Source organism: Dermacentor variabilis, chromosome 6 (genome assembly GCF_050947875.1).
Source record: "Dermacentor variabilis isolate Ectoservices chromosome 6, ASM5094787v1, whole genome shotgun sequence".
NCBI lineage: Eukaryota > Metazoa > Arthropoda > Arachnida > Ixodida > Ixodidae > Dermacentor > Dermacentor variabilis.
This window is the reverse complement of record NC_134573.1, coordinates 184,129,335-184,155,798: the sequence shown is the minus strand read 5'-3', so window position 1 is coordinate 184,155,798 and position 26,464 is coordinate 184,129,335. Positions and strand designations below refer to the sequence as shown.

The 26,464-nt window shown below is 47.5% G+C and overlaps 1 protein-coding gene across 3 annotated transcripts in view; it reads left to right on the top strand.

Annotated features, from left to right (window-relative positions):
• Positions 1 to 26,464, top strand: part of LOC142585932 (MFS-type transporter SLC18B1-like) — a 63,167-nt gene that overhangs the window by 34,231 nt on the left and 2,472 nt on the right. Inside the window, exons 10-14 of one of the 3 annotated variants that reach the window (XM_075697049.1) lie at positions 1,453 to 1,541; positions 17,861 to 17,956; positions 21,287 to 21,361; positions 21,790 to 21,883; positions 23,248 to 23,329. In XM_075697049.1, the coding sequence (XP_075553164.1) occupies positions 1,453 to 1,541; positions 17,861 to 17,956; positions 21,287 to 21,361; positions 21,790 to 21,883; positions 23,248 to 23,329 (436 nt within the window). Of the gene's footprint in view, positions 1 to 1,438; positions 1,542 to 17,860; positions 17,957 to 21,286; positions 21,362 to 21,789; positions 21,884 to 23,247; positions 23,377 to 26,464 lie in introns of those variants that run through there. The other 2 variants (XM_075697050.1, XM_075697051.1) reach the window with 2 other exon arrangements.

Genomic DNA, 26,464 nt, shown 5'->3' with positions numbered 1-26,464 from the left:
ACACAAGTTAAGCTCCGCAGTTGAGCTAGGCAGTTGAGGTAACCCATCATAAAAAGCGGCAATGTGAATATCGCTTCTGTGGTATTTTGTCACCGCTTCGTTGTGGAGAAGTGCAGACGAACGAAAAATCGCCTTTTCGAGTGCACAAAGTAAATAATTAGGAGTTTTTGTTATTATTCTAAAGCCATAACAGCAGGGTAGGCGCGTGGATGAACAAAATCTTCCATATTTGCATCTATGGACTGCTTTCCGCCACTGTGCTCTTAGGCTTCATTAACCACTCTTCCACGGGAAAAGTGATTTCACTCCATCCTGAATCCTCAGGACGAATGAGGCAGCAGAATGAAAGGAGAAGTGAGACACCTGCTCTGTAGTGTGCTACTTGCTGTGGTTACCATTTTGATTGAAGATTCATTCCCCCATAAATTACTATATTTATTCTTGTATGTTTATGAATTGCTCCTATTTTTTAGAACAAGATTATGAGATGAAACCACGTGCACTGCATAATAAACGAATCGGTCCAGAAATTGCAGCATACAAAAGGCGTGGCAAAGTAGTCGTTCAAGTGACAGCTAGCATGTTCAGTGACAAGTACATTTCTTTGACGTCGGAGGCAACTGAGTTGAAGAGTGACCTAAACTGTCCAGACAATAAGCCGCATGCCTTCCAAAATTTTGTGCAGTTGAACATAACTGTATCTACCTGACACATACACAAATCAAGAAATTAGATAAAAATTTCAGCATTGCCATTTGTTGGGCGCGTTCGTAAACTGACATTGAAAGCATATTTGGCGCCAGCGAACAAGGACAGGAGGGAGATTTGTGTGGTGCATTGTGGTTTCGTATCCCTTCTGCCCTTGTTCGCTGGCGCTAAATATGCTTTCAATGTTAGATAAAAACTCAGCCTTTTATCCCGCCTCTCCCGTAGTTCACCGAGACCCCTGATTATCCCCAAATCATTAACCATTAACTGAGTTTATGTTCGCAAATTTTCTTGTAACAGTCTTTCTTGACTACGGAAGGGCTCCAGCTTTTTTTTTATACTAAGGCTAAAACAGCGCGCATTTGAGCACTCAGCTGTGACACAGACGCTTTTTTTAATCCGTATGATTTATGTTGCACTGAAAAATATTTCCTTCATTTACGGCACATAGCACCGAACGTGCATCGCGTCATCTCAGCAACTAATACGCGAACAGGGTCACACTGTTTTTATAGCATAATGCCCCCATTTGAACAAGAAATGGTTGGATGTATTTATTTACGTCAAATGTAGTTAGCACGCAATTGGAATTTATAGTTTGACGAAGTAGTTGAGAGAAGTGGCATTAGCAACCATCTGCTTTCCATTTCTAGTACAGGTATCGAAAACAGGAAGGAAACTAATCAATCCTATATTGAATGAGATAACTTCATTTCCAATCATTTCCCAGCGTTTCTGTTCCAGATGGATGCTTTTTTTGCCTTTGTGGGACAATTTCTTACAGTTTTCGCTTTTCTTATACAAGGACCAGCGCCTTTCATTCCAACCGAAGCGTAAGTAAAGTTTTTTCAAAGCCATTTGTTAACTGTTCAAAGCCATTAATAACAAAAAAAGGACATGGCAGATGCTATGTAACACAAGACTTTGATGTGTTAAGTATGGCTGGTTTTCCCAATATTCGTCACTTCGTGATGACAAATAAACAAGTACATTTATTTCGTAAACGCTTTCAAAAACTAAAAGCCGAGCGGTCTCGGTATAATAATACGTACCAACCCAGAAACCTTTTTCATGACTTGGAACAGATATTCGCACCGGTGCCACAAGCTAATCAACATATACTCTCTGCAACTTAAAACACCCTTTCTGAGCAACTTTTACGTGGCGATCATCTGCTCAGGGGACTAGATCGATCAGAAACTATAATTTAGCAGACTCAACTAAGTGGTCGAATGAGCCACGATAAAGAAACTACTTTGATTGCAACACTAGTGAAATTACGACCATAATAGGTATGGGAGGCCTTCCATAAATTCGATCAGCACATATCATAAGAAGCCAACAAACAAAGACACCAAGAAAAACATTGGGGAAACTACTTATACGTACTAATTGAATTCAAGAAATTATAAATTAATGACAATGAAAGTGGATGAAAAGACAACTTGCCTCAGGTCGGCAACGATCCCACGTCTTCGCATTTCTTTAATTCAATTCGTAAGTACAACTAATTTCCCCAATGTTTTCCTTGGTCTCTTTATTGGCTTCTCATATCATCAATAAAAATCGGGCCCCTCGGTTAACCGCCTTTCTTCTCGTTCTATCACCACATGTGTTACATGACACTAGTGTACCTAGTTTGGTAAGCCAGCGAATTCTAAAAAATGAAACACTGCTTAGCAGTTGCACGTCAAATTCTACGCGATAGTTGATTGATTTATTCCTGGGGTTCAACATCGCAAAGCAAATCTGAAGTTATGACAGGTGTTATAATGCAGACCTCCGAATTCATTTTGACCACCTGGAGTTCTTAAACACGCACATATATCTCACTACACGATCGTTATTGCATTTCGCCCCCTCGAACTGCGACCGCCACCACCGGGAATCAAACTAGCAACATCACGCTGAGCATCAGAACGTCATCGCCAGTCGGTATCGCGGCGGGCTTCCGCGAAGCTGGCGGCTCACCGTCGGAGCTGCAGATAAACGCAGTTCTCGATTATCTATGCTCAGCTTCAAATTGCGGCAACTGCTGGCGTAGACGGGCACTCGACGTTTTAAATGCACTTACTATGAGGCGATGCGGCCACGTTTTCGCGATACCACAGGAGACAACTTCTTTCCCTTAATTAACACCCTTCTCTTGCATTATTGCTATGAGTCTGCTGATCGGATTAATGCTACGTTAACGCGACAAGTTTAATAGGTGACATGAAGCCACTACAGGTGCATTGATTTAAACGATGTGTTCCTCAAGTAAGAAAATTGTTAACTATTCACTGCGCATTGACTGAAAGGTATTGCTATAGGGGCACTGTATCAAATCTGTAACAAAAAAGGCGATCCAACAGTGACTTACATCGAAGAATGGCAAGGTCTTCTTGGATACTTGAGTGTACCATATGGTTTAATTGTTGTTTAGCCTGCGCTACCTTTAGGATCGGCACACATCTTTAGACTCAACAATTTCAGGGATCGGCGCTTTTTGTTGAGTAACGCCACGCTTCCGCTGCAGCTTCCGGCGCGCGCAGTTGAACAAGCGCGTGTGGGCTTAATTTCAGCCTTTTCGTGCTAGTTAATTATGCATTACTATAAAAAGCTTTACGCTCAATTGGTGCATCTTTTTTGTTTCATGCTTCACTTTGACGATTTCTTTAATTGTACTACGTAAATTTGAAGACCTCAAATCACCTTATTTTACATACGTGGTCAGAATGTCCCACGCGCATGGGCGATTATTCATAGATTAAGCGGCCCTGTTGGTCAAACACAACCATTTCGTGCTCTCGCAATAGCCAAGGATGCGTCAGAATTCGCGACTGCTGAGGAATTTTGCAAAGAGCTAACCAGAACAAGCATATCTATGACTAGTTTTGAGTTTCAGTGTTCAATAGAAATGACAAAACAATATGTTCTTGCGTGTTTTCAGTCACAGCATGCAGAATTCGAATACGAATTCGTTATGGCTATAATGTGAGCTTGCATCTTGTAAGACAAAGCCTGCTGCAGGTTCAGATTTCATTACATACCGTATCCTGCAAAACAGGGGACCTAATGGTCGACTGGCACTTTTAAATTTACTCAATGTATTGTGGAAAAAGGAGTCTATCCAGAACTCTTCCAAAACGGCACGTGTGATACATATATTGAAGCCTGGCAAAACACTTCGCTGTTTTTCTTGAATATTTTCGTCCTTTGAGTCTTACGAGCCGTTTAGGTTGCAATGTTGGTGTGAGCAAACAGAAGCACTTGCCGACCACATGACAGGATTTCGAAGGCGGCGATGCACCATGCATGCAATTTTGGATATCGTTACTTATGTTCAACACGAACGAGCTAGGAGAAATCTCACAACAGCGGGTTCTTTTAAGACATTAAACGAGACTGACGCAGTCAGCCATGCTCATATATTGTGTGGCCTGTTACAACGGGGAGTCACTGGAAGGGCGCTACGGTACATATCCAACTTCTTGAATGGCAGATCAATACTTATTCAAACAATGGAAGCAAAAAGTTCCTCTCATAATATTATTCAAGGAGTCCCACAAGGCAGTGCGTTCAGTTCGTTTCTCTTTAATTACGTGATGGTGGATTTACCGCGAAGATTTCTAACTGCGCTACAGTACTCTATATATTTGTACGATGTTTTGTTTGCGTCTCTGGTTCAAGTACCAGCATTGTTCAATCAACTTTGCCGGAAGGCCTAAATATTGTACACAAATTCTTAAAGGAAAGAGGAATGGAACTATCTTGCAGTAAGACGGCTGTGTTGCCTTTCGCCAGAGGGTATCTAAAGGACTTTCAGCTATGCCTTGAGGGTCAACCACTAGACACAGTGAAACAGCACAGATTTCTGGGAGTCGTACTAGACAGGCAAGTTTCTTGGAGCTCTCACAATAAAGCCCTCGAAGCACAAATAAACACAATAATAAATAAACTTCGCTACGTAGCCGGTACGAGGTGGGGAGGGCCGGTTTCTCCCTTACTAAAAGTACATCATCATCATCATCATCAGCCTAGTTACGCCCACTGCAGGGCAAAGGCCTCTCCCATACTTCTCCAACTACCCCGGTCATGTACTAATTGTGGCCATGTTGTCCCTGCAAACGTCTTAATGTCATCCGCCCACCTAACTTTCTGCCGCCCCCTGCTACGCATCCCTTCCCTTGGAATCCAGTCCGTAACCCTTAGTGACCATCGGTTATCTTCCCTTCTCATTACATGTCCGGCCCATGCCCATTTCTTTTTCTTGATTTCAACTAAGATGTCGTTTACCCGCGTTTGTTGCCTCACCCAATCTGCTCTTTTCTTATCCCTTAACGTCACACCCATCATTCTTCTTTCCATAGCTCGTTGCGTCGTCCTCAATTTCAGCAGAACCCTTTTCGTAAGCCTCCAGGTTTCTGCCCCATATGTGAGTACTGGTAACACACAGCTGTTATACACTTTCCTTTTGAGGGATAGTGGCAACCTGCTGTTCATGATTTGAGAATGCCTGCCATACGCACCCCAGCCCATTCTTATTCTTCTGGTTATTTCCGTCTCATGATCCGGATCCGTGGTCACTACCTGCCCTAAGTAGATGTATTCCCTTACCCCTTCCAGTGCTTCGCTACCTATCGTAAACTGCTGTTCTCTTCCGAGCCTGTTAAACAATACTTTAGTTTTCTGCAGATTAATTTTCAGACCCACCCTTCTGCTTTGCCTCTCCAGGTCAGTGAGCATGCATTGCAATTGGTCTCCTGAGTTACTAAGCAAGGCAATATCATCAGCGAATCGCAAGTTGCTAAGGTATTCTCCATCAACTTTTATCCCCAATTCTTCCCACTCCAGGCCTCTGAATACCTCCTGTAAACATGCTGTGAATAGCATTGGAGATATCGTATCTGCCTGTCTGACGCCTTTCTTTATAGGGATTTTTTTGCTTTCTTTGTGGAGGACTACGGTGGCTGTGGAGCCGCTATAGATATCTTCCAGTATCTTTACATATGGCTCATCTACACCTTGATTCCATAATGCCTCCATGACTGCTGAGGTTTCGACTGAATCAAATCAAACGCTTTCTCGTAATCAATGAAAGCTATATATAAGGGCTGGTTATATTCTGCACATTTCTCTATCACTTGATTGATAGTGTGAATATGGTCTATTGTTGAGTAGCCTTTACGGAATCCTGCCTGGTCCTTTGGTTGACAGAAGTCTAAGGTGTTCCTGATTCTATTTGCGATTACCTTAGTAAATACTTTGTAGGCAACGGACAGTAAGCTGATCGGTCTATAATTTTTCAAGTCTTTGGCGTCCCCTTTCTTATGGATTAGGATTATGTTAGAGTTCTTCCAAGATTCCGGTACGCTCGAGGTTATGAGGCATTGCGTATACAGGGTGGCAAGTTTCTCTAGAACAATCTGACCACCATCCTTCAACAAATCTGCTGTTACCTGATCCTCCCCAGCTGCCTTCCCCCTTTGCATAGCTCCTAAGGCTTTCTTTACTTCTTCTGGCGTTACCTGTGGGATTTCGAATTCCTCTAGGCTATTCTCTCTTCCACTATCGTCGTGGGTGCCACTGGTACTGTATAAATCTCTATAGAACTCCTCAGCCACTTGAACTATCTCATCCATATTAGTAACGATATTGCCGGCTTTGTCTCTTAACGCACACATCTGATTCTTGCCTATTCCTAGTTTCTTCTTCACTGTTTTTAGGCTTCCTCCGTTCCTGAGAGCCTGTTCAATTCTATCCATATTATAGTTCCTGATGTCCGCTGTCTTACGCTTGTTGATTAACTTAGAAAGTTCTGCCAGTTCTATTCTAGCTGTAGGGTTAGAGGCTTTCATACATTGGCGTTTCTTGATCAGATCTTTCGTCTCCTGCGATAGCTTACTGGTTTCCTGTCTAACGGCGTTACCACCGACTTCTATTGCGCACTCCTTAATGGTGCCCATGAGATAGTCGTTCATTGCTTCAACACTAAGGTCCTCTTCCTGAGTTAAAGCCGAATACCTGTTCTGTAGCTTGATCCGGAATTCCTCTAGTTTCCCTCTTACCGCTACCTCATTGATTGGCTTCTTGTGTACCAGTTTCTTCCGTTCCCTCCTCAAGTCTAGGCTAATTCGAGTTCTTACCATCCTATGGTCACTGCAGCGTACCTCGCCGAGCACGTCTACATCTTGTATGATGCCAGGGTTCGCGCAGAGTATGAAGTCGATTTCATTTCTAGTCTCACCATTCGGGCTCCTCCACGTCCACTTTCGACTAACCCGCTTGCGGAAAAAGGTGTTCATTATCCGCATATTATTCTGTTCTGCAAACTCTACTAATAATTCTCCTCTGCTATTCCTAGAGCCTATGCCATATTCCCCCACTGACTTGTCTCCAGCCTGCTTCTTGCCTACCCTGGCATTGAATTCGCCCATCAGTATAGTGTATTTTGTTTTGACTTTACCCATCGCCGATTCCACGTCTTCATAAAAGCTTTCGACTTCCTGGTCATCATGACTGCATGTAGGGGCATAGACTTGTACCACCTTCAATTTGTACCTCTTATTAAGTTTCACAACAAGACCTGCCACCCTCTCGTTAATGCTATAGAATTCTTGTATGTTACCAGCTATTTCCTTATTAATCAGGAATCCGACTCCTAGTTCTCGTCTCTCCGCTAAGCCCCGGTAACACAGTACATGCCCGCTTTTTAGCACTGTATATGCTTCTTTTGTCCTCCTAACCTCACTGAGCCCTATTATATCCCATTTACTACCCTCTAATTCCTCCAATAACACTGCTAGACTCGCCTCACTAGATAGCGTTCTAACGTTAAACGTTGCCAGGTTCAGATTCCAATGGCGGCCTGTCTGTAGTACATAATGCACTCATAATGTACTCATAATGTACTCATAATGTACTCATAAGTACATAATGCACTCATAAAGCAAAAGATAGCACATTCTCCGCTGTTCTGCATCGAATCTCTCGTTCATCTGAAGAGAGACCCCAATGATTAATAGATAGGGGCCTTAGAGTGTATTTAGGCATTCCGCCAATAACCTCAAGTTCCTTAGTAATTGCAGAGGCACGTCATCTTCCATTTCCTGTTGTGAGGACGGTTGAAACCTGTGGACACTACTTTCGCGTTTCAGTGCAGCACAAAAGGCACCCACTAGCAGGTGCACTTATTGAGAGAGACAAGGCAAATATCAATTCAATGACTTAGGTGCACAAGAACCTACCACCACATCACGAATTTAGGTTTTCAGATATCCTCTACCCCCCCCTCCATGGTGACTCGTTAATTCATTCATTCAAATAACTTTAATGAGTGCCCTGCGATGTCGTGGGGTGGGCCTTGACCCCGCCTAGGTTTCGGTCAAGGGTTGCTGGCCCTTGGCGACTTCCTCGGCTCGCTGGACGGCCCAGAGTTGGTGCTGCAGGTCCCAGCTGAGCAACGCACACTCCCAGCATGCGCGAAGGCTGTCGCTGTTTGAGGCTACATCAACGTTATCCTGTATTAAAGCCGTACATTCCTATAGGATATGCTCCAGGGTGGCTCTAGAGTCACAACGTGATTCGTTGCTCAAAAAAAAAAAAGAAAGTCGCAGTTTCCCCCGAGAGGCGAAGCACCTATCGCGATAGCAAATTAGTGAATCGCTGTGCGAAATAAGTACAGTAGCTTTAGCGGCCGTATCAACTTGTAAACATCCGCTTACTAACTAAATTAACCATGACAGAATGTGTAAGCGTGACTGAACGAGGGCGCAAGAAGAAACAGACACACGGAGACAGCGCTATCTTTATGTGTCTGCTTGTTTCTACGACCTTGTTTAGTCGCGCTTACACATTCTATCAGATTCAGACCAACTATAGCCCGCCAACGTGTTTCAACTAAATTAACAAGTATGGTGCCACGCGTGCACAAGTAAACATGAACACATCTCACTCGATGAGCGCGGAAACTCACTGTCAGAATGCTGGAGTGAGGAATCGCGGCAGCAGCAAGCGAATTGACCCTCGTGGATCTTTTTCTTCAACGCGAACGAAACGTCCAAAGCACAGCGCATGCGTAGCTACCGTCACTACGTGCACTCTGTAAGCATCGCAGATCGCTTTGAAGATGAGGCCCGCGCTGACTCGCACTTTGGCCACGTAGCAGATCGCTTCCAAGACACGAGCGCCGGCAACGCGTTCCTATGGCGTCCGCCAAAGGCATCTACTACGGCGTCCGCCAATCGCGTGCCCAACGCCGTAGTAGACGCCGCGTTTGTCTCGACTTTGTACGGAGCAGTGGACGATGATGATGATGATGATGATGATGATAGTCATCGAAAGAAGGGCATCGAGTCACCCTAGCAGCCGGAGAAAAACGCCCCTCCTCCCTCGTCTGACACCCCCCCCCCCCCGGCCTGGTGTGCGACAGGAGAGGGCACGCTTCAGGCCTGCGTTCCTCGCTCAAGTACGCGAGATTGAGGCGCGTTCGCCGGCTGACCCTCGCATGCTTTCACTCGCACATACAGCATACGGCGCACGACAACGATTTTATCGCCTTTCGACTTTATGCGGAAGCTCACGGCGACGCCGACGGCAGAAATACGTCCTGAATGTTCTTATAATTGCTATCGCAATAAAAGACAGTCTCAGTTTCGCCCCAAAGGCGAAGCACCGATTGCGATAGCAAAATATTGCATAGCTGTGCTAAGTAAGGATAGTAGCTTTAGCAACCGTATAAACTTGTAAACATTCGCTTTTAACTAAACAATCAATGATAGAATATGTAAGCGTGACTGAACGAGGACGTAGGAAGAAACAGACACACAAAGGCAGCGCTATCATTGTATGCCTGCTTCTTTCTACGTCCTTGTTCAGTCACGCTTACACATTCTATCATAGACTCAAACCAACTAGACCGCCAACGTGTTTTAACTAAATTGGCAAGCGCTGTCGCCCGCGCGCACAGGTAAACAAGAACGCATTTCGCTCGATGAGGGCAGAAACTCGCTGTCAAGGTGCTGGAGTGAGGAATCGCGGAAGCAGCAAGCGGACTGAACTTCATGCAACTCTCGCTTTAAAGTGAACGAAACGTCAAAATCACAGCGCATACCGGCACTACGCGCACTCTGGAAACATCGCAGATCGCTTTGAAGATAATGCCTGCGCAGACGCGCACAATGGCTACGTCGCAGATCGCTTTCAAGACGCAAGAGCACCTGGAACGCGTACCTACGGCGAGGATACAACAGCGTGGCTGTTGTAGTCTCTGTTGTCTCCACTCTGTATGACGCGGCGGGGGAGGAGGACATCGAGGTGCCCTAGCAGCCGCCGTAGAAGAACGACCCTCCTCCCTCGCCTGACCCCCTGCCTCGTGCGCGACAGGAGAGGGCACGCCATAGAGTTTCATATTTAGAAACTCTATGGGGCATGCTTCCGGCCCGCGTTCCTCGCTTGCGTAGCGAGATAGAACCGCGGTTGCCGGCTCACCCTTGCGCGAATTCGCTCACACATACAGCATACGGAGCGTGACGATGACATTATCGCCATTGGACGTTATACGGAACCTCACGGCGGCGCCGACGGTGACGGTGACGCCCACGGCAGAAATGCGCCTGGAGTGTCCACGTAATTTCTATCGCAATAAAATTGAACTCTCGGTTGAAGGCATTACTTGCAAACGAGATACGTTTATGCCAGCGCCCAAAAATGCTAGCGTTATACTAGATGCACTTTCGGTACCCTGGATATATTCAAGCGTGTACAGATGGTTCTTGCTAAACAAAGACTTCTACAGCTGCCTTTGTCATTCCAGAATGGAACCAAATATAGACGTTTAAGCTATCTCACACGACGTAATCAACAGCAGCAGAGCTTTTTGCAATATTGTCTTTGCTACGCTAAACAAATTCAATGCAAAAAACAGAAGAATGGGCCATCTTTTGTGATTCGCAGGCAACTTTGTCTTCACATCATGGTGACATCAACCATTCGCGAAACATGGCATGAGTTTACGAGACATTAAGGAACTCGCGAAAGCAAGTGAAGAAAATCGCACAACAATGTTTCACTGGATACATGGCCTCTGCAATATCCCTGGAAATGTTGCAGCAGACAAGGCAGCTGGAGAAGGACATGTTAATAGCGGTACACATGGTCTGCCTATAACGCAAGGCAAATTGCGGCTCATACTAAAAGAGATCTCAACCCGTGGTTGCAAAGCGACATGGTTTGATCAGAACTCGAAATATTCATATTTATTTCTCATTGACCCATCACTTCAACTTAAAACCCCGTCCACATTTGATAGATACAGCCACCTTTGAAACATTAATTTACCGTCAGCGCCTCGATACCACGTACACAAAGTATTTTCTACGTAAAATTTTAAAAGCTGATAGTCCGGAATGGAGTTGTGGCCACGGGCATAACGAAGTACAGCATCTTCTGGTAGAATGTCCGCGACATGACAAGCACAGGCAGTGCTTAGCACGTGATTTAGTGGTATTAGATTGCAGGCCATTCAGCCTCAGAAATGTCTTAGGTCCTTGGCCAACATACTCATTGCAAAGGCGAGCGTTACTGGCCCTTCAAAAATTTCTAGCTCTCCATGCGGCTATGACGTACGTCACCGAAGGGCCAACAGAGACAGGGGTCGTATTTTGTGATTCTAAAGAAGCTCCTTGCAGTATCAAGTCTGCATTACATCACGGAACTTACGAGCAGATGATATCTGACTTAAGCGAACTGCACAACCATGCTCTCAAAAGAGGGCACAACATTACATTTCAACAGATTCCTGCTCACTGTGGCATCGACGGCAACAACCTAGTTGACAAGGCTGCCCGGTCTGCCCACGAAGATACCCAGACGCGTCCAACCCCTTTGGCGAGGTCGGACGCTGCCAGGGAACTTCGCCTACTTGCACGCAAAAAGTCACAAGATCTCTGGATTTTAAGTGCCTTCAATTGCCGATTACATAAACTGGAACCCACGCTACAGCGACAACTGCCATCTAGCTTTACCCCCGGTGAAACAACACTGCTGTGCCACTTGTGGCTGGGTGTGGCGTTCACGAACGCATACCCCTATCGTGTGAGAATGGCCGAGAGCCCGATGTGCGACAACTGTGGGTGCGAGGAAACCATCGAGCACCTCTTGTGTGCCTGCCCTCGCTATGGTGTACAACGCCTGTCTCTGCGGGCAACTTTACACCGACTGAACTCAAGACCGTTCACCGAGTCAAAGATACTTGGACCATGGCCACACCCGTCACTCGCACGAAAAGCGATTCCTGCACTAGTGCAATACTTGAAGTGCACCTGCTTAAGAGACCGTTTATAGTGTCCCTGTGTATAGTTTCCCTCCCACACGCACTTAGTGCTTACTCTCTCCCTTTTTTTCTCTTTCTATGACCCTTTCCCTACCTAGTGTAGGGTAGCAAACCGGGTGCTATTCTGGTTGAGCTGGCCGCCTTTCCTGTCCTTGCTTTTTTTCTCTCTCTCCCTCTCTCTCTAGAAGTGAGCAATATTATTACGATATCATCGAGCGATGCTCAAGGGACGAGCCGCCGCGAGAACGACGACGAAGTGGGTCTGTGCCCTTGGCGCGAGTGAATGTCGGCCTGGCGCTCTGGTTCCAGTCCAGTGTAAATAGCCTGTAAATAGCCTCTTTCGTCTGTGTCTTTCTACACGTAACATTCTGGTGGAGGTCAGCGATCCTCGTCCTTGCCACGGAACTCCGGAGTGGTCGGGTACATCGAGCTTGTCACCATGCCTCCCGGTGACAAGCCCGCCTCTGCAACTGCTTCGGCTGGTCCGACTGCTCCAATCATCACGGTTGCCCAACATCGCGACCCTGGTGTGTTCTCTGTCCTGGAGGGACAGGACGTTGACGAATGGATCAAGCTATATGAACATTCCAGCTCTAATAAGAGGTGGGACCCAACCATTATGCTCGCCAATGTCATCTTTTACCTTGGCGGCACCCCACGCGTGTGGTACCAGACGCATGACGACGAGATAAGCAGTTGGGACACTTTCAACGAAAAGCTACGGGAACTGTTCGGCGACCCCATTGGCCGCAAGGTTGCCGCGAGATAGGCTCTTGCGTCTCGTGTTCAGACATCTACAGAGCCGTACGTTTCATACATCTTTGACGTCTTGGCTCTATGCCGCAAAACTGACGATGCTATGTCTGAATCAGATAAAGTGTCACATGTTCTAAAAGGCATCGCCGACGACGCTTTCAATTTGCTTGTTTTCGGAAACGTCTCCACAATCGACGCCACCATTAAAGAATGCCGCCGTGTCACACACCACATCACGCGGCTACCCAACACCGCTGCTACGTCGACATGTGAGGGTCGACCGCGTCAGGCCACCACCTGTGACGACGCCACCCATATTGTTCGCCGCGAGCTCGAGGCCGCCTCTTCGACAGCTTTCTCCATGACGCCTGCCGATCCGCCAGCAACCACAATTGCCATTATTCATGCCGTAGGCAGACAGGAATTTGAGAACATGGGTCTGAACTCCGTGTGTTCAACATCTCAACCCAGCGTTCCCCAGTTCTCTACCGGCCCTCCTCATCCCCGACAGTCCTTTTCTACCATATCTCGCCGCAACCCGTCCGAATGGCGTACCCCTGATGACAGACCAATCTGCTTCCACTGCTGTCGCATCGGCCACGTCGCTCGTTACTGCCGCAACCGATGGCCATCGCCTGCTCGGACATACACCGCCACTTATTCCCGCACCTTTGGGCCTTCTGTTCCCTATCTGTTCCCCCCCTGCTCCAAACCTTCGCTACAGCCGCTCGCCCTCACCTCGAAGCCATCAGTCTCGTTCGCCCCAACCCCGCCGCTTCTCTTCGCCGCCTATCGCCTCCCGGGCGCAGCCGGAAAGCTAGGCACTGCAGCTTCTGGAGGTGAAGCTGCGTTGTCGACACTGCCCTCAAATCCTCTGCTCACGTTAAACACGAATACCAAAACCTCCTTGACGTTGACGTTGATGGCTATCCTGTCACGGCACTCATCGATACAGGGGCACATCTTTCTATTATGAGTGCTGCCTTCCGACGACGACTGCACAAGCTTCTCACCCCAGCGTCGGCACGCGTCGTCCGCGTTGCGGATGGCGGTACTGTGCCTATCATCGGCATGTGTACGGCACGTGTTAGCATCGCCAGCCGTACACTCCTGTCCTCTTCACCGTGATTGCTAATTGCCCCCACGACCTCATTCTCGGCCTCGATTTTCTCTCCGCGCATTCTGCTCTTATTGACTGCTCTGCCAGTACCCTTCGCCTTGAGTTGCTGATTCTCTCAGAACCTTCTGACACACCCCAGTACCGCCTACGCCCCACCGGCTTTATTCACCTGCCGCCAAAATCAATAGCCTATATTAAACTCTTGTCTTCCCCACCAATCCCTGATGGCGAGTACCTCGTCACTCCTCTACCCGAAATTCCTCTACAGTATGACGTTACCGTGCTTCACAGTATACTTACTATTACTGCGCACCGCCCTTTCATGCCTATCTTTAACTTTGGATTGGCAAAGCAAATTCTACCGCAAGGTATTTGCCTTGCCAACGTTGATTGTCTCGGCGACCATAACGTGGCAACTTTATCGACCGATGCTTCTTGCGAGCCTAGCAGGCCCATCGTGCCAGCCTCGGCCGCCGATCCCAAGATACAGAAAATGGTTGCGATGGACTTGTCTTCTGCGCAGGCTGAAGACCTTTACCAAGTATTATCATCCTACAGAGATATTTTCGATTTCGACGATCGCCGTTTAGGCCAGACGCTCGCGGTCAAGCATCAGATTCTTACTGGCGACGCTACTCCTATTCACCGACGACCGTATCGAGTTTCTGCGTCGGAACGCCAAGTAATTTAAATTGAAGTGAACAAAATGCTAGACAAAAACATCATTGAGCCTTCTTCGAGTCCCTGGGCGTCACCTGTAGTGTTGGTTAAGAAGAAGGACGGCACGTGGCGCTTTTGTGTAGACGACCGTCATCTGAACAACATTACTAAGAAGGACGTCTACCCGCTCCCACGTATACACGACGCCCTTGGCTGCCTCCACGGTTCCAGCTATTTCTCTTCTATTGATCTTCGTTCTGGATACTGGCAGACTGCTGTTGACGATATGGACAGAGAAAAAACCGCGTTCATCACACCTGATGGCCTATACCAACTTAAAGTAATGCCGTTTGGATTATGCAACGCCCCTGCCACCTTTGGGCGTATGATGGACTCCTTGCTCCGAGGTTTCAAATGGTCCACATGTCTCTGCTACCTCGACGACGTCATCGTCTTCTCGCCCACGAGCGTCTAACAGCTATACTTGATGTACTTCGAAAGGCGAAGCTGCAACTTAACTCGTCCAAATGTCGTTTCGGCCGCCGCCAAATTACTGTTCTGGGCCACCTCATTGACGCTTCCGGAGTACAGCCTGATCCCGACAAAACTCGCGCTATCCCAGACTTTCCGGTTCCGAAGACAGCCGCAGACGTTCGATGTTTTGTAGGGCTATGCTCGTAATTTCGTCGTTTTATTCAAGACTTTGCGGCAATTGCTAGACCCCTCACTAATCCTTTAAAGAAAGGCGCACAATTCTCGTGGGGTACTGCAGAAGCCGCCGCCTTCTCTCGTCTCGTCACTCTTCTCTCCTCACCACCCATCCTCGCCCACTTCGACCCTGATGCCCCTACAGAATTGCGTACAGTTGCCAGCGGTCATGGCGTAGGTGCCGTCTTAGCCCAGCGTCAGCGTGGCCAGGATCGCGTTATTGCTTATGCGAGCCGCCTCCTCACACCATCGGAGCGCAACTATTCCATTACGGAATGAGAATGCCTTGCTGTAGTCTTGGCCGTTGCAAAGTTCCGTCCTTACCTTTACGGTCACCCTTTTTCCGTAGTTTCTGACCATCATGCTCTCTGCTGGCTCTCATCGCTAAGAGATCCTACAGGCCGGCTTGGTCGATGGGCTTTGAGGCTACAAGAATTTTCATATTCCGTGGTCTACAAGTCTGGCCGCCTGCACCAAGACGCTGACAGCTGGTCGCGTTACCCTGTTGACGACCCTGACTCCTCCAATGTTACCAGTACTGCTTGCGTATTTTCTCTGTCGCAGCTGCTTCATTTCGCCGACGAGCAACGCCGTGACGCCTACATCAGAGCACTCATCGACCGTTTTGAACACTCTCCGGCCGACACCTCACTACGCCTCTTCGTCCTCCGCGACGGTACTCTGTACCATCGTAACCTTCATTTGGACGGCTCTGAGTACCTACTTGTCATACCCAAACACCTCCGCTCAACCGTTCTAGAAGAGCTTCACGACGCAACAACGGCAGGACACCTCGGCGCATCTCGTACCTGTGACTGTGTACGTCGCCGTTTTTTCTGGCCGGGCCTTACCCGTTTCGTACGACGTTACGTCGCCGCTTGTGAACTTTGCCGACGACGCATGAAGCCTTCCCAGCTCCCCGCTGGTTACCTGCAGCCGCTCGACATCCCTGCCTAGCCCTTCCATCGTGTCGGCTTAGACCTTCTCGGCCCATTTCCGGAATTTACATCAGGAAACAAGTGGGTTGCAGTCGCGGCGGACTACGCGACCCGCTACGCCGTAACCCGCGCTCTTCCGACTAGTTGCGCAACTGATGTTGCGGACGTCCTCCTGCATGATGTCATTTTGATTCATGGTGCTCCGCGTCAATTGCTAACAGACCGTGGCTGTACGTTCTTAACCAAAGTCATTGACGACATCATGCGTGCCTGCTCAATACAGCATAAATTTGCCACCTCGTACCACCCTCAAACGAACGGCCTCACTGAGCGTTTGAACCGCACCCTTACAGACATGCTATCCAAATACGTTTCAGACGACCACCGTGACTGGGACCAGGCTCTACCTTACATCACCTTTGCGTACAACTCTTCCCGTCTCGACACTGCTGGCTTTTTTCCTTTTTACCTCTTGCATGGCCGCGAACCAACGCTACCACTGGACACTGTGCTTCCGTCCACCACTGCATCAACTAGCGCTTATGCCCGTGACGCTATCGCCCATGCTGACCATGCTTGCCAACTTGCGCGCGCTCGTCTACAAGTCTCTCAAGACAAACAAAAGCAACGCTACGACCTCCGTCACCGTGATGTCAATTTTGTGCCCGGCACCCTCGTGTTGCTTTGGTCACCATCGCGCAAAGTTGGCCTTTGTGAAAAACTGCTTTCCTGCTACACGGGCCCATATCGCGTGCTTCGCCAAGTGACCGATGTCACCTACGAAATCGCTCTAGCCACGCCTACTACGTCCTCTGCTGTGACAACCAGTGACATTGTGCACGTCCCCGACTCAAACACTACAACTCTTCACGCCCCTTGGATATTTAACAGCACCGTGACAGCGCTTTTGCCGCCGGGGGGTAGTATTACGATATCATCGAGCGATGCTCAAGCGACGAGCCGTCCCGAGAACGACGACGAAGTGGGTCTGTGCCCTTGGCGTGCGTGAATGTCGGCCTGGTGCTCTGGCTCCAGTCCAGTGTAAATAGCCTGTAAATAACCTCTTTCGTCTGTGCCTTTCTACACGTACCAATATTCTTGGAAACTATTGTGTAGAATGTTGAAATGTGATAAGCGCATTCTATGGATTTTTTTTTCCCTGACTTCGTAATAAAGTTGCTTCGCTCGCTCGCCTGACTTTGGCCAATTCAATGCCTGGTTTTATTTACCTTCACATTATTCTAATCCGTGCTTTCTTATGTTCTCTGATTTTAGTCCAGTTATGGAAGCGGACTTAGGATTTACCTTAGTGCACTTATGTAACTGGACTTTGTGTCGCTGTGTTTCTCAGCTGACTTTCAGTTTTAGTATGACATTAGTGTACTTATGTGATTGGAACTTCTGTTATTATGATTCCTAAATACCACCTAATAAAAAAGGACAGCTTCAGTAAAACGTGTAAATTTTGGGGGGATTATCTAACGAAATATTCTCCCTAGATTTACACCATCTTGCATTCCAGAATGCTGATGCCACAAACATTATAGCTTTGAGAACTTGATGAGAAATATGAATGCAGTACCCAATATCTCCTCGCAAGTCATTCGTTCTTGGTCAAGAGCCAATTTTCGGCGCTTATTTCTTTTCTCTCTTCAGAGCTATGTGGATGGTATACCTCTCTCAAGTGTTCACGGGGGCAGGCATGGCCGCTCAATTTGTTTGCGGTTATTGTCACGCACTACAACACGCTGTGTAAGTTTCATCACGATGAACTTATTCAAGCATGTTTGGGACACTGACGATACTTGCCGTTAGTTTTTGGGGTAATGAGCGACACCATGAATGAATGATGTCATCAACGTGTTTTAGTCTGCAAATATCTCAAGAAACATCCAGCGTTAGGCGGTTAATAAATAAGCGACCTGCTACTGCAAGTCTTTTGCAACAGGAAATTGTCACAAAATTATGAAAATGTCACTGCAGAAATTTTTGCATTTATGTCTGTATACCATGTAGGGAGGTGGTGGGGCACTGTACAGAAACTGACCACCTACTCCCGTCAGCAAAAGTTTACGGACCACGGGAGCGGGTGCCAGACTTCATTGACGCGCCCCCTGCCAGCGTGGAGACTGCTGCCGAGACCCCGCTCAAGCGTCCGTAAACCTGCGTATCCCATCACATCTCACAGTCTGTTATGGTGCTTCCCTTCCCTTGCTTCCCTGGTAGACTAAACGATCAACCGGCGGCCGCCTGTGCCACTTCCTCTGCTCCGTCATATCTGCGCGGTGTCAGGATTAGGGGCTCAATCCCATCGGTCGTGATCCGTTGTCAAGATTGGAGTCCGCATGAATTCGAAGGTAGCTGGCGCATGCCGTCATCCAACTTATCCACGCTGAGGACGTTGATGAAGGGAAGGACTGCTTCTCATCGAGAAAGAGGAATATGGGTTTATTTAGAGTATTTATATCAGTCTAACATGACTGTTTGAGAAAGTACATCAGTCTAACATGACCGCTTAAGAGAAGTGTGTCGAGCATCCGCACAGCAGCAGTTTTTAAACACTCGGTCCTCCCGCGATACAAAGTGACGCAAACGTTCGTTTAGTCATCGCAAACTATCCGCCTCTCGGCAGGACGGTTTACACACACACATGCACACACACACGTGTTCCCTGTCCGAAACCGACACCACACGAATTTCGTAGAACTCAGAGCCGTTCCGGGTAGCGCGTTGTCTTGCGTCTTGGTCGGTGCGTGGGAAGGAGCCTCCTTCGGCGTTCCCGCGGCAACTCCCCCGCCCGTATGAGATCAGGTCCGCGCTGTCGTGCTGCGCACAAAACCTGCTTCGTCGAACTCCTTCAGTCACAACGCATCCCAGCTGAAGCGACGCGGAGTGGAGGATGCGCGTATTGTCATCGACACAAAGTCGGCTTAGTCACGCCGTGGCTAGAGGTTGGCGGCGACGCTCCCGGAATGTTGCCTCCACAGTCGCAACTGGTAGGCAAAACTTGCACGGCAGCTGGCCGTTCTTAACAGCGGCTGTTTCACTGAGTGGTTGAGGCCAAGCTGGTTCGCAGTCCGTCGTGCATTGCATTTCTCCTGTTATCTCGGGGCCTACCGCCCACTCTTACACGTTTTGAGATTCTGTCAGAATGGCTTGCTTATTACTACGGTGCTATGTTGTCGGAAGAACTTCCAACATTTGCTACCGACGTGATGCTGCTACTTTCATAAAGTGCCGATAAAGGTCGATCCACACGACGGACCAAATTGCGCTTTTGGACCGCGGTCCGCACATCACGTGATAGGACGTCACCAGTTCGTGCGTACCGCCGTTGGCCCGCGCAAGACCGCGGCCCTCGCGGTCCAACAAATCGCCGATTCTTTTCCCGCTTCCGTTTTGGCGGCGGACCGCATGCAAAGCGCAGCGATTTTCGCTTAGCCAATGAATATTGTCCGGCAACAGAGTGTCTTCAGCCAAATCCAATCTAGTTTTCGGCTCAGCAAAAGCCGGTCAAGCCATTCGTTTCATGTCCGCCGTTCCGCCTACACGTGCGTTCAGCAGATATATTTTTTAAACACCGTGTCGTCTTGGAGTGACGAGGAGGTTTTTTCGTTTTGTATACCTCGTTGAGCAGTTCCCGGATTTGTGGGACTCGAGCCGGAATGATGACAATGATGACTCTGGCCGAGAGTGTAGCTGGTTTGTCTGCTCTGCCGTCTGCTATGGCGGTCCGCCGTGTGGATGTGCTCTGCGCCGGACCGGACCGCGCCGGGCCGTGACGTCGCATCACGTGACCGAGCGGCCCGCGGTCTTGGTCCGTCGTGTGGATCGGCCTTAAACAGTTTCAATGCTTTTGCACGACAAAGGGCACCGATGGGAAAACCATGCTTGAATAACTGGCAGCTGATATTGGAAGCGCTTCCGATAACATAAGACCGCAGTGAGAATCAAAGCGTTCTGCGTCAAAAGGTGGTAGAGTATACAGTAGACCGCTCGATAACCGACAAACCGAGACTTGCGACGGACGCGCGAGCCAGCTCTGCCGCAGTCATTCAGTGAACGAGCAGCGCAAATGGGACGGAGCAGATGAAGCTGCACATGCGGCTGCCCCCGTTGAACGTTTCATCGTCGAGCACCGTACCTCGTTCAGGAAGGCGACGTGACCCGATGGCACTTACACGGGACGCGCATGCACACCGCCGCTAGAGCGTTAGTCTCTACAGCAATCACCGCGCCGCAAGATGGCGCGTCGATGCAGTTTGCCAAGTTTGCCAAGCGCTCCCGCGGTCCATGTACTTTTGCTCACGGGTGTGCGTATATCTGAATGCAAACTTCTTACCTCATATGCTCAACTGCTTTGCCACTGTTGCCTATCGACGTTTTTTTTTTCAGCGATGGTAGAGCGTGACAATTTGGATATTGTAAGCGACGTTTTGTTGTACATTACTGCGCCATTATACCAACCCCGGTTAACATATAGAAAGCATAAGAAGAGACGGCTGTATACTCCATCGGCGCCCGCATTAACTGTTGTGTGCCACGAGCCAATAGCGCGCATGTGGTTGGTCGGTGTAATGATATCTTTGACCGCACCAAAATTTAACATGACAATGGTTTATTTCATTTTCAGAGAAAGCGTATACTTGTGCCATGTGAGCCAAGAGGCTGCTGAGAACATAAAAAATACATTAAAGGGTAAACAACTCGTTCCATTATCTCAGTTAACACCGTAGCACGCTTATCAGCGCGTTTAGCGAAACTCGGTCTCAGCTTTTTTCAGTCAGCACTCCAGTATGCGTCGACCTAAACACCAGACAGCGTCGACTTCACGCCGGCAAGTGAAATGGAAACCATGCGACGCTTCCTGGCGTGGGGAGACGCGCGCAGAAGCATATTTTGTTTATTTTGACTACTGACGACGTCCTTGTCGCCTTCCGACGCTCAATCGCTTATTACGACTTCCTCTGTCATCACGGGAATCACAATACAAAATATGGAGCAACGCTTTGTGTCCCTAAAACTTAAAATTTTTGTTGCTCATCTGTCTGTGCGTGTGACAACAAAACCAACAATTTCCAGGGTACGAGGATATCCAAACGATATAAAAACAACATCTTTCGTTTCCACCGTCGTAATTACAAGTCTTGTGCTTGGGTGAGTCCATTTTTTGTTACGTTCGTATGTGTCTCAGCCTCCCGCCTCTTTCTCTCTCGGCGTATATACATCCTAAAATCTGAGTGCCTTTACATCAGAGCATTATTCATGTTTGTTGTGGTGCCTACCTAGCGGAATAAACAGTTGACAAGCAAGTGCATCGCCCAGGCGAAATGCGCTGGTGGAAAAGGATTCGAACGTTTTCTTCCTTGTTAAACCCACCGTTTCAGGGTATGACACATATAGCTTGCAGTGCCTTCGGTTGTTCCCATCCCGAAGCCCGCAAGGCCATCGATGTCGTTCATTATCAAATTTCGCAATAGTCTAAACTTTGATTCAACGTTCCTCTAGCAATGTATCAATGACACTTATATGTCAGCTCGTATCTAAATAAAATTTCAGCACTCAATATGTCTTACTTATTACAGAGCTACAATAACTCCTCCAATTGCTGGATACCTTGTGGAAAGGTTTGGATATAGGAATGGGTCGATGTTCCTTTTCGGAATTCTTGTACTTTGGGTGAGCACGTTCCCTCTTCAAATAACACGTATGGAAAAAAAGATACGTACGGTATATTGCGTTGCTGGCTTACGCATTTTAACTTTTAGAGCAATAAGTTATCGGCTATAAGGAAAGGGAGTTCGCTGACACGGAAATTATTAATAACAATTAAGTTGTGTGCGGCAGTGCAAAACAGCTAGACATAAAAGTGAGAACATATATCCGCATGTGGTTTTGACTAGCTTTATATAGACAGAAGTTCCCATAAGACAATTGGAGTAAGAATCAATATAAATTGCAGAAAAGAGGCTTAACATTATGTGTTTTTTACATCCTTCCCAGCAACCTTTCACATTACGGTGTGTTATCATTTGCTACGTAAAAGAGTGCCTAGCACATTCCTGCAGAAAAAGCTCCAATGTGCAACCTTCACAATTTTTTATCTTTTGCGCATGAGTACTGATATTCTGCAACTTATTCCATGTTTTAAGTTTGAATCCAAGGCTTAAATTACAAGAATTAGATTCCATTGATCCCATTTACCATGCATACTTCAACTCTTGCTGATGATGCCCACAGTTCAGAGATGAGCTCGTCTGCGTTACGTGTATTTCGCCGCATGAAGATGTACAGTCAGTACAGTTCTCAGCGATTGAAACGCGATACTCAGACAGCATGTCGGCCGCCGCTTCTTGCGCCGCCGGTGATCGCTGAGGAGGCCGAATGCAGTTAAGATGCAACAAAAAGATTCTCACTTTTATGTGACACAGAATTTCGTCATCTCAGTGTCATCAGCGCCCACCCGTGGCACAAGAAAGTACGGGCCGCCATGTTGTCTGAGTATCGCGTTTCAATCGCTAAGCACAGCACTCCGACGTAATAGTCGCTCTCGCACGCTCCACACAGTACGCTTCCCTGGAAGTCCTGATCGACGGGATTCTGGCAATATTTATCTAGTTCTGCACACCTTTGGCCGCTTCGACTGCTGTCTCTTTTGTGTAAACCGTAACTGGTCAGTGTGTCACTTAATCGGGGATCAGCTTTGTCGTTAAAACGAAGACCGAAATGTGGGACGAGGCGTTAATATTACGTTCTAACACAACGACTCGAGACTTTGGTCATCCTTGATGATTATGGCAATATTTTTTTTAAAGTAGATGCGCTCCCCTCGCTTGCATTATCTGGTTTTTCTTATTAAGAGAAAAAAACAAGTAGTGTTTACCTTATGCATTTTCGGTGTCGGCACCTTGCAAGGTCCTAAAATCACGCGTGTTTAGAAATGAAGCTTCTGACAATCTCTGCCATTTGCCTACCTCACTTCGTTCTCTCTCTGGTAACACGTATGTTATTTCTTCCCTCTTTTTCTTTTTTCTGTCCTGCAGACCCCAGTTACATTCATTCAGTGGATGGCATCGTCCTGCAGCAGGCAACGCAAGCAGCAGTGGGACGTCACGACTGATTCGCGTACATGCTGACCACCCACCTCTATTCTATATTGCCTCCAAAGCGGGAGACGGATCTCGCCTCCCCCCACTCCAAACACAAAACATCCTCTAACCATTAGGCCACAACCCCAAGTGCACTGCTCTCCTGCCAACACTAATTAGCACTTTAGGTGGCCACCAAGTGTTCATTATTATGATGATTATGATAATGATGAAGTATGACGATGGTGATAGATAGATAGATAGATAGATAGATAGATAGATAGATAGATAGATAGATAGATAGATAGATAGATAGATAGATAGATAGATAGATAGATAGATAGATAGATAGATAGATAGATAGATAGATAGATAGATAGATAGATAGATAGATAGATAGATAGATTCAAGGTGTTGGACGTAGGCAAATACTGCTAACCGCAACGAGGAGGTAAAAGTAAGTGCAAGTGAACGAAAAAAAAAATCCCTTGGCGCAGGAGGGATGCTAACCCGAATCGACGGCATTATGTGCGCAGTGCTTTACGAATTAAGCTACCGCGGCGGCCATCCTCCTGTCCACTTTGTGAATGAAGAAAGACGCGATGTCATAGAGTCGGTGCCTGGACAAAGAGGAGCAAAATAGCACAGAACCGAACGCAATGTCATCGCCAGTGGCATGCAGTACGTGCAACGTCGGCGCTCGTCCAATAGTCAGATACCTATTGTGGGATCGTCCCGATCTCGCGATAGTAAGATAGAAATAGAAGGGATGCGGTGTTAATTCACTGGACTACACCACCCTCTCAGGTCGGCGACTGGCGAATTATAAATTCTCTATTAGAGTCTGCGAGCGAGGCCGGTTTGATTGGCAGATCATCAACGTGCTGTTTCTTCTATATTTCTTTACAATTCTCACTAATGACCATCGCCCTGATTAAGCCACTGAGGCAGCTTTGTCATTAAAGTTCATTGGCATCCCTCTTGAGTATTTGAGCACGTGTGCTAATCTGGGTAAATCTGGGGGTGTTAGCCAACGCCGCTCACAGCCAATGCGGCGGATCCGAAACATGCTTTTAGCCATAGCAGGTACCACACAGTACGTAAGCTTCGGAGGCGACCATAAAGCCTCGCATGCTACCTCATGGAATCAAAACTGCCAAATTAGGAGCCCTCTCTACGTAGCGATATCGAATAATAAGGGGATTCTGGGGGAAATCATATAAGGAATCATATAGAGGAAATCATTTGTTATGCTTCTTTGGACCAACGACGGAGCCAGCACGAGCTTTTGGTTACGGTTGGTTATTTTCTACTGGCAAACTGATACTGACCCTTTGCACTAGTAACTCCACAGAAAATGTTTTCAGAAAGTTTTCGGTCTTATTACTGCTTCATTGTTGATGAACGGGATCCCATCCAAAGCGCGTTGCACTTAATAGATACAGGGATGTGCGCTGTGCCACCAATGTCTCTGGGAGAGCACTCCAGTAGAAATCCTGCCGAAACGTTCCGTTGCATACCTGGAGGAGCTTACGTATTTTGCGACATCTGAATGTGCCCGGGCGCACATTCAGCTAGGGAGGACAGCCGGACAAGGCTTCGAAGGATAGAGGTGACATAATAATTCTAATTTAAATGATCGACAAATCGCATCACGCTTCAATGCCTTTCAAAAATGATGTGCAAGGCAGCGCACGCAGCAGTGTCTCAATACAGTTCTCAAAGTATTATGGGCTAGTACAGCCATATGGATGTGCAAACGACATTGAAGCACCGTATATAGAGCACAGCAGCTTCTGCAAGATATCATGTTAAATAAGCTCCCCCATGCGCTGCTCGTCAACAATGGTGACAGTAAGGCCTAGTTCTGTACTTGTTGTGCTGGTATGCGGTAGTAAGCATATATTTTAGCCTCGACCGACTAAATAAGCGTATTATGAAATAAACGTACGTGTGTCCGCAAATAAAAAAAATTACGTCACCTGTCTGCAATATTGTTGGCTAGACCTCTGAGCTCAATAACGTAGTGCTTTGCCTAATACATATTTCACCGTCTTCTGGATGGGACACCATTGCGCTGAAACCAGTCACATTCATTTTCACCAGTTCAAGCGACAATGTATTACGTAGCTTCAATGTAGGTGTCAATGGTGAGGCCAGATTCTTTAGCTGTATAAAACCTTTTGCCTTCCAAGTGAGCCTCAAAATTGTGCATTTATTGCTTTGTATTTGTTTGTTCGTCTGCCTTTCTTTTATACGCATCAGTGAAGTCGCATCATATTTCATACAGGTTATTCCCGTGATGGTTATGGGCCTTAAGGGCGAATCACTAAGAACAAACACAGAATTAGCTTGACTCTAGACCTCTGCTCCAATTTCGACATATTGCTCCACTGCCTACGCGCATTGGATGTCCTAAGTCTTCAATAAATTATGGCCGCTGTGACCACTTCCAATAGTTTGATGAGTGGACTCCCGGCACCAGCTATGCCAGCAACAGTGCAACCACTTGTCACTATGAATAGGGCGTGCTTCAGCTCATGAATGCCCAAATGATGTACGCCCTCCAAAACTTCTGCTTTAAGTACCGTGTTCTTGTTCAACTGAACAGTTATATACTACACGAACAACGTAACCGCACTCGGGAAACCATGGTGGCCTCGACATGGACAAGGAGTCCGGCACATTAGCGTTCCCTGTTACAGTTCATCGTGCCTCCTTGTCCCATCTGCTTGAAGGCGACCACAAGCTCCGCGCCTCGTCATGACTGGTATCGCCATGCGAGCGACCGTAGCGCACACCACCTCTACCTCACAAATCGAGGAGGAGGAGGAGATAAACTTTATTATAGAAGAGGTCTTAGGCGGGGGTTGGGGTGACGTTCCCCGCCCCGCAGTGGGCGAGTAAGTTTGCTTCTACTCATCCAAAATCACCGCCTCCGCCACACTGAACCGCATGAGCAACATGATGCACTAAACTAGATGGTCTGTGCCGACGACTACACACGCCTACGAGTTCGCGTGAGCTTACATAGACATGCTCCAGAAACATACGGAAGAGGAGCATGGCTCATTCTCATGCGGTACCTTTGCTGTATACCCTTGCAACGATACCACACGTCTCTGCACTGACAATAGCTAAAGACAGTCTTCTGCGTTGCTCTCACGTCAAC